The 13,520-nt window shown below is 41.6% G+C and overlaps 1 protein-coding gene across 1 annotated transcript; it reads left to right on the plus strand.

Moving 5' to 3' along the window:
* Positions 1-5,102: 5,102 nt before the first annotated feature.
* Positions 5,103-12,074, plus strand: LOC138852606 (uncharacterized). Its single transcript, XM_070084360.1, has 3 exons — positions 5,103-5,587; positions 6,649-6,864; positions 11,189-12,074. Exons 1-3 carry the CDS (start codon positions 5,103-5,105, stop codon positions 12,072-12,074), a joined length of 1,587 nt encoding a protein of 528 aa, XP_069940461.1.
* Positions 12,075-13,520: the final 1,446 nt, after the last annotated feature.

Raw genomic sequence — 13,520 nt, forward strand, 5'->3', positions numbered from 1 at the left:
CTCCAGCTTGCTACACATGTAGGCTACTCCTGACTCGCTGTGTTCTACAACTCGCCTGTTGTGGATTCTACATCTCGCCTGCATTTACAATTACGGGATTTATATTACTGCTATGTTTCCTGCTTGGACTTCTCTCTGCTGAGCATCATTGAAATCACAATTATTACTGTGTGGTGATCCTGTGTTCAGTGGATGCTTACCGGTTAAGGAGTCATCGACTAGTAAATACGCTTGTCAGGAGACACTTGCCCAGCTTCCTGATAAACGAAACACTACCCCTACCCTCGTCGGGAGCCAGCGGAAGACCTCGCTCAAATGATCAAAAGCCTCAGTGAGCGCGTCGTCATACGGATAAGACCCTCGTTAGTTGATTACTTGGTTGGGTTACTAGGTTTAAAGCCTATAGACTACACGAGGGACGTTAAGGCTGCAAAAATAATCTGTACATTACTAGCCAAGGATATTTTAATCTCTAAAATAAAAATTAAAGTAAACTCTCAGTGTGTATTCTGAACACAGACAGACACATCTCGGTGTATACAGCCTGTCCCGCATCAGGAGAAACTTTCTAATTGTCCTGACGAACGATATAACATCGTCTCTCAGAGACGTACAGCAGGATCTGCTACAAACCCCTGTGATTCATTTTTAATTTTTACTGGTGGAAAGAAAGCGTGTTATGATTTTCTGAAGAAATGTTTAAAAAAAACGGAGTGTGAATTCTTGGCGACTGAACAATGCTAAATGATATATAAATAAAACTTGATGCATTTTTCTCACGAGCAATTTTATAAACTCTCGGAATGGAGACAAACACTGTGATGTTACTTCTGACTCTAATAGGTAAGACAAAATTATATATAGTTTTTAAATGTTTGTTTATTTGTATTATCACTGGTTTAAAAAAACTGACAAGTAGATGAATAGGACACATGGGTATCTTTATTGTGGAGACGTTACTCCGATCAGTGACTATCAGTTCACTGGGGACTGTGGAAGACGGGATGATGTAGTTTGAGGTGATCGGTCCCTGAGACCTAAGAAATATTTTTTCATGTATCTATAGTACAGAATATCGGTCGTTATTGTCTTTTATGTTGAACAAAAGCAGAGCTGCACCACCACTTTTAATGAACGAATTATGACGATCTGTCATAGCTCAGTGATCAATCTTGAGCAAGATGGAACGTGATATATGGTTATTTCTCGACTTTTGTGAGTAAAAACCCAGTAGAAGGAGGAACCCAGTAGTAGTAAGAGAACATACTGGTTAGGTTATGCAGGCTTATTAATGCTCTAGGATTAATAATCCGAATTCGCTTACTTCAACAGTGACAGAAGTAGTGGAACTGAGGTAGCGGAACAGAAGTAGTGAATAAGTAAGTAAGTTCATTTAGGTATACACAAATACAGTTACATAGAATTATCATACATTGCAGCATATGTGTAAAGTACCTAGGATAACCCAAAAAGTCAGAGTGACTTATTTCCATTGGTGGAACAGTGAAACGTAGAGAATCAAAGGTAGTGAAAATAGAAAGGAAACAGAACAGGGGTAGTGGAACAGAGGTAGTGGAACACAGAAAAGTAGTGGAACAGAGGTAACGGAACTGAGGTGGTGGAACAGTTGGAGTCGGGGGGTACTGAGCCATGTCTGGTGAACGCGACCCACAACGCAGGCGAGCCATCAGGAGGATGTTATCTGGTGGTAACGGTGCTCTGGTGAAAACATACTGCACGGTCTCTATAGTGAATACTTTGGAAATCATGAGGACGGTTGCAACACAACACAGGGTGAGTGGGGAACCTGCTTTCATGGGGGCTGGTAGTGTGACCAGACTAGGGCATCTAGCGTAAGTTTATTTAGGTACAGGTACACAAATTATCATACATAGTAACATATGTGTAAATTACCTAGGATAACCTAAAAGAATCCGACAAAATTACTTATTTCCATAGGGGTCCTTGACAGGGATAGACACGTTCAGAGTGGACTACAGATTCGTGCCTTGGTTGGGACATATAGTTTGCCCAAGCTGGGGTTTACAGCCGCAGCGTACCTAAATAGTTCACAACTGAGCGAGAGGTAACTTGATGTCCTCGTGGTCCCCGATTTTCATTTTATTTTCTTGTTAGCTTTCAAAATCTTGTTATTTTATGATTTTTTCCTTAGGCAAAAAAATTTTTTCCTTATGCAAAAATAATGTGAAACAATGTTCCCTTTTCTCATTGCTAAAACACGCATTCTTAATATTAGTAGCTCATGGCTTTTGTTACGCCTCCTAGTTTTTATTTAGGATGAAAAGCTATCACCTACAGGTGGATCATAAAATTTACAAGTCATCTAGGTACTTTTAATCCATTAAAATAAGGATTAAAAATATAATGTGTGCATTCACTGACATGAATTTGTTTTAGATCATTTAAAATATAACCATATTTCATCATATTTCGCTTCTTGCTCTTTGAAAGTATTTGCATGTGCGAAAATGTTTTGGCCGCAGAACGCAAGATGCAATATTTATGCCAAGTGGAAATTTATGGCAGAAGTTAGAAGGTAAAATATGTGGACAAGATGACGCTTGACACCATGGTTGAGGAATGGTAACTAACGCCTCGCAAGTGACGTCTCTGGAGGTATGCCCAGTGTTTTGTGGTTTGAAATATATACCACGTAGGAAGGTAAGTGACGTCTCTGGAGGTATGCCCAGTGTTTTGTGGTTTGAAATATATACCACGTAGGAAGGTAAGTGACGTCTCTGGAGGTATGCCCAGTGACTCCTGGTTTGAAAGAGATGCTTCGAAGGACGCTAATCTTCAGAGATATTCTACTAATGTTGCTCTGAGATGCCATACTCGAGAAGCCCAATTAATGATGCTTCAAGACTGATGTTCAGTTAGGCTACCTGTGACTTAAAAAGCCCTGATATAAATGCTCCATGATTGATGCTTCGTTAGACATGCACAACTATAAAATGTGCAGTGAAAGATACCTGGTGTGTGTGTGTGTGTGTGTGTGTGTGTGTGTGTGTGTGTGTGTGTGTGTGTGTGTGTGTGTGTGTACTCACCTAATTGTGGTTGCAGGGGTCGAGACTCAGCTCCTGGCCCCGCCTCTTCAACGACCGCTACTAGGTCCTCTCTCCCCCTGCTCCATGAGCTTTATCATACCTCGTCTTAAAACTATGTATAGTTCCTGCCTCCACTACATCGCTTGCCAGACTATTTCACTTCCTAACTACTCTATTACTGAAGAAATACTTCCTAACATCCCTTTGGCTCATCTGAGTCTTCAGCTTCCAATTGTGACCCCTTGTTTCTGTGTCCCATCTCTGGAACATCCTGTCTCTGTCCACCTTGTCTATTCCACGCAGTATTTTGTATGTCGTTATCATGTCTCCCCTGACCCTCCTGTCCTCCAGCGTTGTCAGACCGATTTCCCTTAACCTTTCTTCATAGGACATTCCCCTTAGCTCTGGAACTAGCCTTGTTGCAAACCTTTGCACTTTCTCTAATTTCTTGACGTGTTTGACCAGGTGTGGGTTCCAAACTGGTGTTGCGAACTCCAGTATGGGCCTGACGTACACAGTGTATAAAGTCTTGAACGATTCCTTACTGAGGTACCGGGACGCTATTCTCAGGTTTGCCAAGCGCCCATATGCCGCAGCAGTTATCTGGTTAATGTGTGCTTTTGGCGATGTACTCGGTATTATACTCACTCCTAGGTCTTTCTCCTTGAGTGAGGTTTGCAGCCTTTGGCTACCTAGCCTATACTCTGTCTGCAGTCTTCTTTGCCCTCCTCCGATCTTCATGACTTTGCATTTGGCGGGGTTAAATTCTAGGAGCCAGTTTCTGGACCACACATCCAGCCTGTCCAGGTCTCTTTGTAGACCTGTCTGGTCCGCGTCTGATTTAATTCTCCTCATTAACTTCACGTCATCTGCAAACAGGAACACTTCTGAGTCTATCCCTTCCGTCATGTCGTTCACATATACCAAGAATAGCACTGGTCCCTGGACTGACTCCTGTGGGACCCCGCTCGTCACTGGCGCCCACTGTGATACTTCATCATGGACCATGACTCGCTGTTGCCTCCCTGTTAGGTATTCTCTAATCCATTGCAGTGCCCTTCCTGTTATACGTGCCTGTTCCTCTAGCTTCTGTACTAATCTCTTGTGAGGAACTGTGTCGAAGGCCTTCTTGCAGTCCAAGAAAACGCAATCAACCCACCCCTCCCTCTCATTTCTTACTTCAGTTACCTTGTCGTAAAACTCTAGTAGGTTTGTGACACAGGATTTACCTTCCATGAATCCGTGCTGGCTGTCGTTTATAATCTTGTTCCGCTCCAGGTGCTCCACCACTCTCCTCCTGATAATCTTTTCCAAGACTTTGCATACTATACATGTCAGTGACACTGGTCTATAATTTAGTGCTTCATTTCTGTTTCCCTTCTTAAAGATGGGGACTACATTTGCCTTCTTCCATACTTCAGGTAGTTGTGTGTGTGTGTGTGTGTGTGTGTGTGTGTGTGTGTGTGTGTTTGTGTGTGTGTGTGTGTGTGTGTGTGTGTGTGTGTGTGTGTGTGTGTGTGTGTGTGTGTGTGTGTGTGTGTGTGTGTGTGTGTGTGTGTATGTGTGTGTGTGTGTGTGTGTGTGTGTGTGTGTGTGTGTGTGTGTGTGTGTGTGTGTGTGTGTGTGTGTGTGTGTGTGTGTGTGTGTGTGTGTGTGTGTGTGTGTGTGTGTATTCTCTCTACGGTGTTATGTGCTTTTTTTAATAAAAAATATAATATTCATGAAGAAGTGATGAGCCGGTGGGGGTCAAACAGCGTCTGGGGAACTGGAGGTAAAGGAATTTGATCCGAGGAAGGGAACAGTAGCACCACTTCTTTGAAACAAGTCTTTTACCAGACTCAACCCCATCCCTCCCCACTCCTGAATAACAACGGTAATATTAACAGTAACAATAACAGTTTAGGTAACGTTTTAGGCAGCAGAATCGATATTATAAATTATTCTTTAAGCCGCAGAGCTCTGCAACAGTCAGTTGTGATGTCAACAAAAATGTGGAGAGATTATTTAATGAAAATATTTTTCTCACTGACAGTTATGGCGGTACAAGGTGAGGAGGAACAGAACTCGGACCAGAAAGCTCTCATGACCAGCCAGAAAGGTCAAGTCAGGCATGACTTTGTCCATGCACCCTTCAACGCTGGACACATGTCAACACTGGAGGGTCAGGTCGATCATGATTTGAATGCCCATGTTTCCTCAAATGTCAAACACACGTCATCAGCCCCTCACATTGCCAATACAAGCCATAAACGAAAAGTTACCCTAAGTCTGGCAACCAATTCATCGACAGGAGCTCATAAATCAGAAAATCTCCTAGGATCAGTGGTCTCTGAGGTGCCAGAGTCCAACCACCAACACGAGTCTCGGGAAAACCAGATGAGGGTAAAAGATGACAAGAAGAAACAGGAGGAGGGCGGCAACGAGCGTGTAGAGGCCGAAGGGGATCTTAAAATTACCGGTGAAGAGAGCTCTTTGAGTCTCGATGCTCTTACTAGCAACACTAGCTCTTTCCTTCACAGGTAAGGCCCGAGAAACATTTCATTCACATACTCTTTTTCAATTTTTGTTAGTTAATGGGGCGTAACCTTTACAAAAGTAGACAAGAATACATGTACTTTAACTCCGGAAATAGGATTATAGTAAGCTCTCACCATATATATGTTACAATAAATAAACCTCTCAGGGTATATATGTATATATATATATATATATATATATATATATATATATATATATATATATATATATATGTCGTGCTGAATAAGTAAAACTTGCTATTTTGGCCCTTGGCCCGGTGGCCTGGTGGCTAAAGCTCCCGCTTCACACACGGAGGGCCCGGGTTCGATTCCCGGCGGGTGGAAACATTTCGACACGTTTCCTTACACCTGTTGTCCTGTTCACCTAGCAGTAAATAGGTACCTGGGTGTTAGTCGACTGGTGTGGGTCGCATCCTGGGGGACAAGATTGAGGACCCCAATGGAAATAAGTTAGACAGTCCTCGATGAAGCACTGACTGGGTGGCTAACCCTCCGGGGTTAAAAATCCGAACGAAATCTTATCTTATCTTAAATAGCAACGCATTTCTTGCCGAATAGGGCAAGAAGTGCGTTGCTATTTAAGCCAAAATGGCAAAATTTGTGTATGCAATAATTTCGTAAAAATCATTCTGAACCTAACGAAAAAATATATCTCATTGTTGTAAACTTATCTAAAATATATTTAGTTGGATTAGGCTAAATTAAGTTGCGCTTGTTATAATAAGATAAGGTAAGTTTCCTAAGGTTCTTTTGTTACATAATCATTAATTTTTATATTAACATAAATGAAAAGTAAAATATATCTTTAAACGTATAAGAGAAAATTTTAGAAAGGACTTAATTTTAAACGAGTTCTTGCTAACTGACCAGTTTTACTTGTTCGGCACGACATATTTATCCTCGTAGTTCTTTCAAGTTTATTATTATTATTATTATTATTATTATTATTATTATTATTATTATTATTATTATTATTATTATTATTATTATTATTATTATTATTTAAAGTGAAAAAAAAAATCCATTTTCTTTTTTTCCCTCAGGGCCGAAATGCTGAACGGGGGACTAAACCCTCGCACTGCCGTGGTCAGTTTCCCTCAGGCGGATTTCCTCGCTAACGTAATTGGTCTTAGCTCCAGCTCCTGGCCCAGCACCGCCGTCTCTATCCTCTTCTTTGGCTGGCCCTTTCTTCTGCTGCTACTCTACATCGTCCTCATCTTTCTCTATCCTAACCGGAGGAGCGAGTACTTCTTCGAGAAGTAAGCTGATAGGTCGTTCATGAAGGTGGAGATCACCGTCAGTGGGGTTGTTAGGTAAGACACATATGCAACAGTTAGGTATCTTTATTTCGAAACGTTTCGCCTACACAGTAGGCTTCTTCAGTCGAGTACAGAAAAGTTGATAGAAGCAGAAGAGACTTGAAGACGATGTAATCAGTCCATCACCCTTAAAGTTTTGAGGTGGTCAGTCCCTCAGTCTGGAGAAGAGCATTGTTCCATAGTATGAAACAATATGGAGATGAAGTGACAGGATGGAGCTTTTATAGCGCCAAGAGGTGAGACGTAGGCCACTAGGAGAGGTAAGAACTCAGATGTTGAGAAGTCAGGTCCCTCTCTTCTCCAGACTGAGGGACTGACCACCTCAAAACTTTAAGGGTGATGGACTGATTACATCGTCTTCAAGTCTCTTCTGCTTCTATCAACTTTTCTGTACTTGACTGAAGAAGCCTACTGTGTAGGCGAAACGTTTCGAAATAAAGATACCTAACTGTTGCATATGTGTCTTACCTAACAACCTGTCGGTATTTTATACCATTTTAATGTTCAAACCGTCAGTGGAGACTGCTACAGAGGATGTTAAATTATTTTAACGTGTTCACATGCAGATTTAACACTTTTTGTGAACAATGATGATGATGATAATAATAATATTATTATTATTATTATAATTTTGTAATATTGTAATTGGTGTCTTATATATATATATATATATATATATATATATATATATATATATATATATATATATATATATATATATATATATATATATATATATATATATATATATATATATATATATATATATATATATATATATATATATATATATATATATATATATATATATATATATATATATATATATATATATATATATATATATATATATATATATATATATATATATATATATATATATATATATATATATATATATATATATATATATATATGTCGTGCCGAATAGGCAGAACTTGCGATCTTGGCTTAAATAGCAACGTTCATCTTGCCATATAGGACAAGTGAAAATTTGTGTATGCAATAATTTCGCCAAAATCATTCTGAAGCTAACGAAAAAAATATATTTCACTGTGTTTGTTTAGTATTAAATTATTGTAAACAAATCTAAAATATATTTAGTTAGGTTAGGCTAAAATAAATTGTTCTTGTTATAATAAGGTTAGGTAAGTTTTCTAAGATTCTTTTAGTGCAAAATTAAATTTTTTTATATTATCATTAATGAAAAAAATGTATCTTTAAACGTATTAGAGAAAATTTTAGAAAGGAAATAATTTTAAATGGGTTCTTGCTAATTGACCAGTTTTACATATTCGGCACGACATATATATATATATATATATATATATATATATATATATATATATATATATATATATATATATATATATATATATATATATATATATATATATATATAATGTATATGGATGAGTGGATGGATGGACGCACAACAGATACCCTTCCGCCCACCATACACCTGAAGTGTTGATATGATATTCCCAGTGATTGTAATTTATGATACAAAGTCAGGAGCAGAAAGTCGCCACCCCCTTCCCCCCGGCAAACACCACTTGCAGAGTACAATTCGGCGAGTAGGCTACCGGAACTTGAGCTATTAATCACCTGAGAATGATATTCAAGCAAGCTGTTGGCAGTAAAGTGTCAAAGTTTCCCCGGGAGATCTCACTTAAGTGGCCATCATTCTCACGGCAGAGAGAACGGCTTCAATGTATTAATTAGCTTTCTAGGGGCTGGCGACGTGCGACCACGTCACTCCAGTGTCAACCTTGCTGGCGACGTGCGACCACGTCACTCCAGTGTGAACCTGGCTGGCGACGTGCGACCACGTCACTCCAGTGTCAACCTGGCTGGCGACGTGCGACCACGTCACTCCAGTGTCAACCTGGCTGGCGACGTGCGACCACGTCACTCCAGTGTCAACCTGGCTGGCGACGTGCGACCACGTCACTCCAGTGTCAACCTGGCTGGCGACGTGCGACCACGTCACTCCAGTGTCAACCTGGCTGGCGACGTGCGACCACGTCACTCCAGTGTTAACCTGGCTGGGGACGTGCGACCACGTCACTCCAGTGTCAACCTGGCTGGCGACGTGCGACCACGTCACTACAGTGTCAAGCTGGGTGGCGGCGTGCGACCACGTCACTCCAGTGTGAACCTGGCTGGCGACGTGCGACCACGTCACTCCAGTGTGAACCTGGCTGGCGACGTGCGACCACGTCACTCCAGTGTGAACCTGGCTGGCGACGTGCGACCACGTCACTCCAGTGTGAACCTGGCTGGCGACGTGCGACCACGTCACTCCAGTGTCAACCTGGCTGGCGACGTGCGACCACGTCACTCCAGTGTGAACCTGGCCGGCGACCTGCGACCACGTCACTCCAGTGTGAACCTGGCTGGCGACGTGCGACCACGTCACTCCAGTGTGAACCTGGCTGGCGACGTGCGACCACGTCACTCCAGTGTCAACCTGGCTGGCGACGTGCGACCACGTCACTCCAGTGTCAACCTGGCTGGCGACGTGCGACCACGTCACTCCAGTGTGAACCTGGCTGGCGACGTGCGACCACGTCACTCCAGTGTCAACCTGGGAGACACAGTGGCAGAATTGTCATGTTTATTGAACCTGTCGTATTTATGTCTTGTTTTATTATTTTTTATATATATTTTTCTGTTTAAAAGTGCTTTCCTTCTTTTTGTGTATTTATTTCCCACGTTTATCGTTCTGTTTTGATGTACAATAATTTGCATTTCTTTTTTGCATGTGTCATTGTCTGACAATTAACTTGTCATAAGTTTCCTCTCTTAAGAGAGGAAACTGATGCCGGAGTTTCGCTCTGCCCTGAACCACTGTGATTTGACAATGATCCACGACGGTCCGAAACGTCGTCATAAGGTTCTCTCTTTTACTTTAGGTGCTGGTTATTTGTGAGTTGTTCCAGCCAAGGTATTGTGATTTTTATTCTTCATAGTATGTGTTCATACCTGTAGGTATGAGCTCTAGCTCCTGGCCTAGGTCTCTGAAGCAAGTCGACTGGTGTGATGCTAACCTATCCCTCCCCTCCAAAGATTTTTGTAATGCCTAAACCTGAAATTGTGTGTCCTCTACCTGCACTTACAATACACATGAAGTTTCACTTTCCTGGAATCAGCCGACATTTTTTTGCCTTTCTAGAACCGGAACACTGCTGGTCCTAAAGCCTGATCAGTTTCCGTGTGTTTTGTCATTGTAAACAGCTTGTCTTTGGCCATCTTGCTGATGCCGCTGAATATTATATATGTTGTGATGTCTCCTCTGAGTATTTTTCTCTTTATTAACGTGAGATTTTACTCTTTTCGTGTTTTTATTCCAGGTACTTCCCTGTTCTTCCTTGAGAATGTGTGGGCTCTATGCTGGTGCTGCATGCTCTAAGACTAGTATTACATATGCCGTGTACAAAATCTTAAAGGATTCTGTGTTAAGAGGTTAGGTTAGGTAAGGTTCGTCAGGAAACAGAATAAGTATTTCCTGACGCGGGTCTTAATCATATGATGACCCGCCGTTGGAGCTTTTGGTCATCTGACCGAGGCCTTCCGCTGGCTTACCAGTCCACCCCTTTTAAAATTATGGTCATAGTTAAAACTATATTATATTGTCTTCAGAGTACGTAAGGACGTAGGCGGTGTAGCTTACTGATGACTCACTGACTCCTGGTATTGATTTCACCTTCATTACGTCTCCTCATGCATTTGTACTGCTCGCAATCTTACTTTGATTGTTTATGTTAATTTCTGTCATTTGAACTTCTAGTTTCCAGTCTAGTCCCTAGTTGAGTTCCTTCCCATAACAAACCGTCTGCGTCTATCTACTCTGTGTTCTCTATTTACGTGAGATTTAATTTTTCTAAGCCACTCACCATATTCCAGCACTTTTAGTTCCGGGACCAGCCTCGTGGCGGGCTTTTGTATTTTATCAACTTTCTTTTTATTCTTGATGAGATGATATATTCCTTAGTGAGCACTAAACCCTTAGGGATCATACAGCTTGATGATATGAAAGTTCTTATCTAGCGTCGTATTCTTCAGTACTAGTATTACGTACGATGCTTATCGTATTCTGAATTTTGTTTTATGTATACCTAAGTGTCCAATGTTCCTAATGTCCCCCTGTATGTACGAATGATAATTGTCTTGTTCTGAATGTAGCATTGTGTATGGGTGCATATGCAAATGTTGTTATATGTGGCGTTCCCATGTAACGATTTCATTTCTCGTGTTTCAGACACATGTCAACCATGATAGAGACGTGGTCGCACTTGTTGCAGTCAGCGGAAGACAACTTCTTTCAGTTTATGGAGGACGTGACTGACCCAGGCGAGGCTGCCTACCCTGCCAACAACAAGGGAAGCGTCACCCATCATTCTCCCGCTAGTAGCTACAACCACCGTCAAGATCTCTATTTTGGTCCCGCCGCAGAGGGAAGCCACATGCATACCCAAAACAGCGATATGAGCCACGGAGGATATGGATACATTGAAAGCTTGGAAAATACAGTGTTTGAATCAACTTTCGTCGACCCAACCACCGGTTTCATGAATCCTATTGTGTCCTTCCGTCCTGAGGATTCACAGCCTCTGAGAGACCAGTTTTCTGGTGATATATCACGGCTGACCAACGATTACAATATACAGAATGAAATTGTCCGGAAGGACAAGCACAACTTTGTGAACGTGGTGCTCGGGGCGCAACACCAACACATCAGACCCTCTAGTTCCCTTGTTGATCATAATGTTATTAGAGGCTCTGTCTTGGCCAACACGTCTCATCACCCACAACCTCCGAGGCCAAATCGCCCATCGCCCCACTTAACAGGCCTTGGCAAAATTAGATTCGACGACAACGTAAACTTTCACTTCAGAAACTCATCTAACAACTCGTCTGGCTTCAGTTCTTCTCCAAGCGACGGTGAGCACTCGTTGGAAGAAGGGGAATGGACAGCTGCTTCTAGGCCCTTGAAGTCTACCATGAATTCGAATAAAACCTCACCAGAGAGGCAGAAGTCTAAGATCAAGTTCCCAAGAACAAAGGAATCACGAGGAAGCTACATAAGAAGAAATAATCCAATAACAGACTATATCAAAAACGATGCAGAGCTAAAGGTAAATTAAAAGAATTGTACAAACACGGCATCCTTGGCGGTGGGTTAACTATCTTGAAATATTGTTAGCATCCATTAACTCTGCACATTTAACGCCGAGCAGACACGTAAGAATTACAAAACTTTGAGCAATGTAATATAAATAGAAACGCCTTATAAACACTATAGCGCTGAAGATTGAGACACTTATGCAGCATATGGGAATCTTTATTCAGGAAACGTTTCGCCAATAAAGATTCCCATATGCTGCATAAGTGTCTCAATCTTCAACTTGTCGGTTTTTCAAACCATTCATCACACTATAGGGCTGGCTGGCGAAGTGAGATATTCAGAAACAGGCTCCACAAAACTGGCATTTGTTGTGAGCAGATTTATACCTCGTTGAATGAGTATTAAAGATAAACTAAAGCTTCCGAGGGTTACGGTGGACAGACTCGTGACATTCAGTAGACGATTATGATGGACCTGCCTCAGCATACACAGATTCATCGGAATATTTGCTCGTTCTGGTAAAAACAGTTGAATAAATTTATATAATTTCTTAGATAGTTTAGGTGATTTTTTTTTGCTAAAATTACGTCTATTTTAACAAAGTAAGGCTAAATTAGGCTGTTAAGTTATTTGAGGTGCAAAATTAAATGTTGGTGTTTCACATATTTGTAAAATCTTAGTTAACTGTTTTTACCTGGGAATGCATGTCAGAGTTATAAAATACCGACCAGTGTGTTGATATGACACAACATGTTGTTTATGTCATGTTACTGAGAAGGAGTTTCGTCCACCAGAGACCATTTATTGTCTAATATTGATTTACCTGTGGAGGTGGAGATCCTGGGGAAGTGGATTATTATTATAATCAAAAAGAAGCGCAAAACCACAAGGGTGGGGAAGTGGAGATCCTGGGGAGGTGGAGATCCTAGGAGGCGGAGATCTTGGGGACGTGGAGACCCATTATTGCTCTTGATAGGTCACTATTATACTCAGAATGGAGCTAAGCCATGTAGGTAGGAAGCCATCACGCCAAACGAATGTTAGCTAAATGACTGCACCCAGAAACTGCAGGTCATACCCTTTAATCACATACAGGTAAATACTGTGGGTGGGAGGTGCTGGATTTGACTGTGGTCGTGAGTACGGGAGTAAATTCTTGGGTACCTTAGGGAAGGGGTGGTTTTGATGAGGACCTGCCTTATAATGGGCCAGTAGGTCTTCTTCAGTGTTCCTCCATTGTTATGCTCATATGTTTCCTCTACAGTGGTCACACAACCATAGCTCAGTGTTATGGCGATCGGGTTTGATGCCCTTGTTAGGCGAGGCGTGCGGGACGAGTCTCCATACATCTGCTGCCTGCGTTCACTTAACAGTAAACAGGTACCAGGAACTAGTTGACTGTTGTGCACTAGATAGGTGCTAGGTTATGAAATGAGCCGATAAAGGATTCCAGCTCTTGGCCTGG

The sequence above is a fragment of the Cherax quadricarinatus genome, chromosome 12 (assembly GCF_038502225.1).
Source record: "Cherax quadricarinatus isolate ZL_2023a chromosome 12, ASM3850222v1, whole genome shotgun sequence".
In the NCBI taxonomy this organism is placed as follows: Eukaryota; Metazoa; Arthropoda; class Malacostraca; order Decapoda; family Parastacidae; genus Cherax; species Cherax quadricarinatus.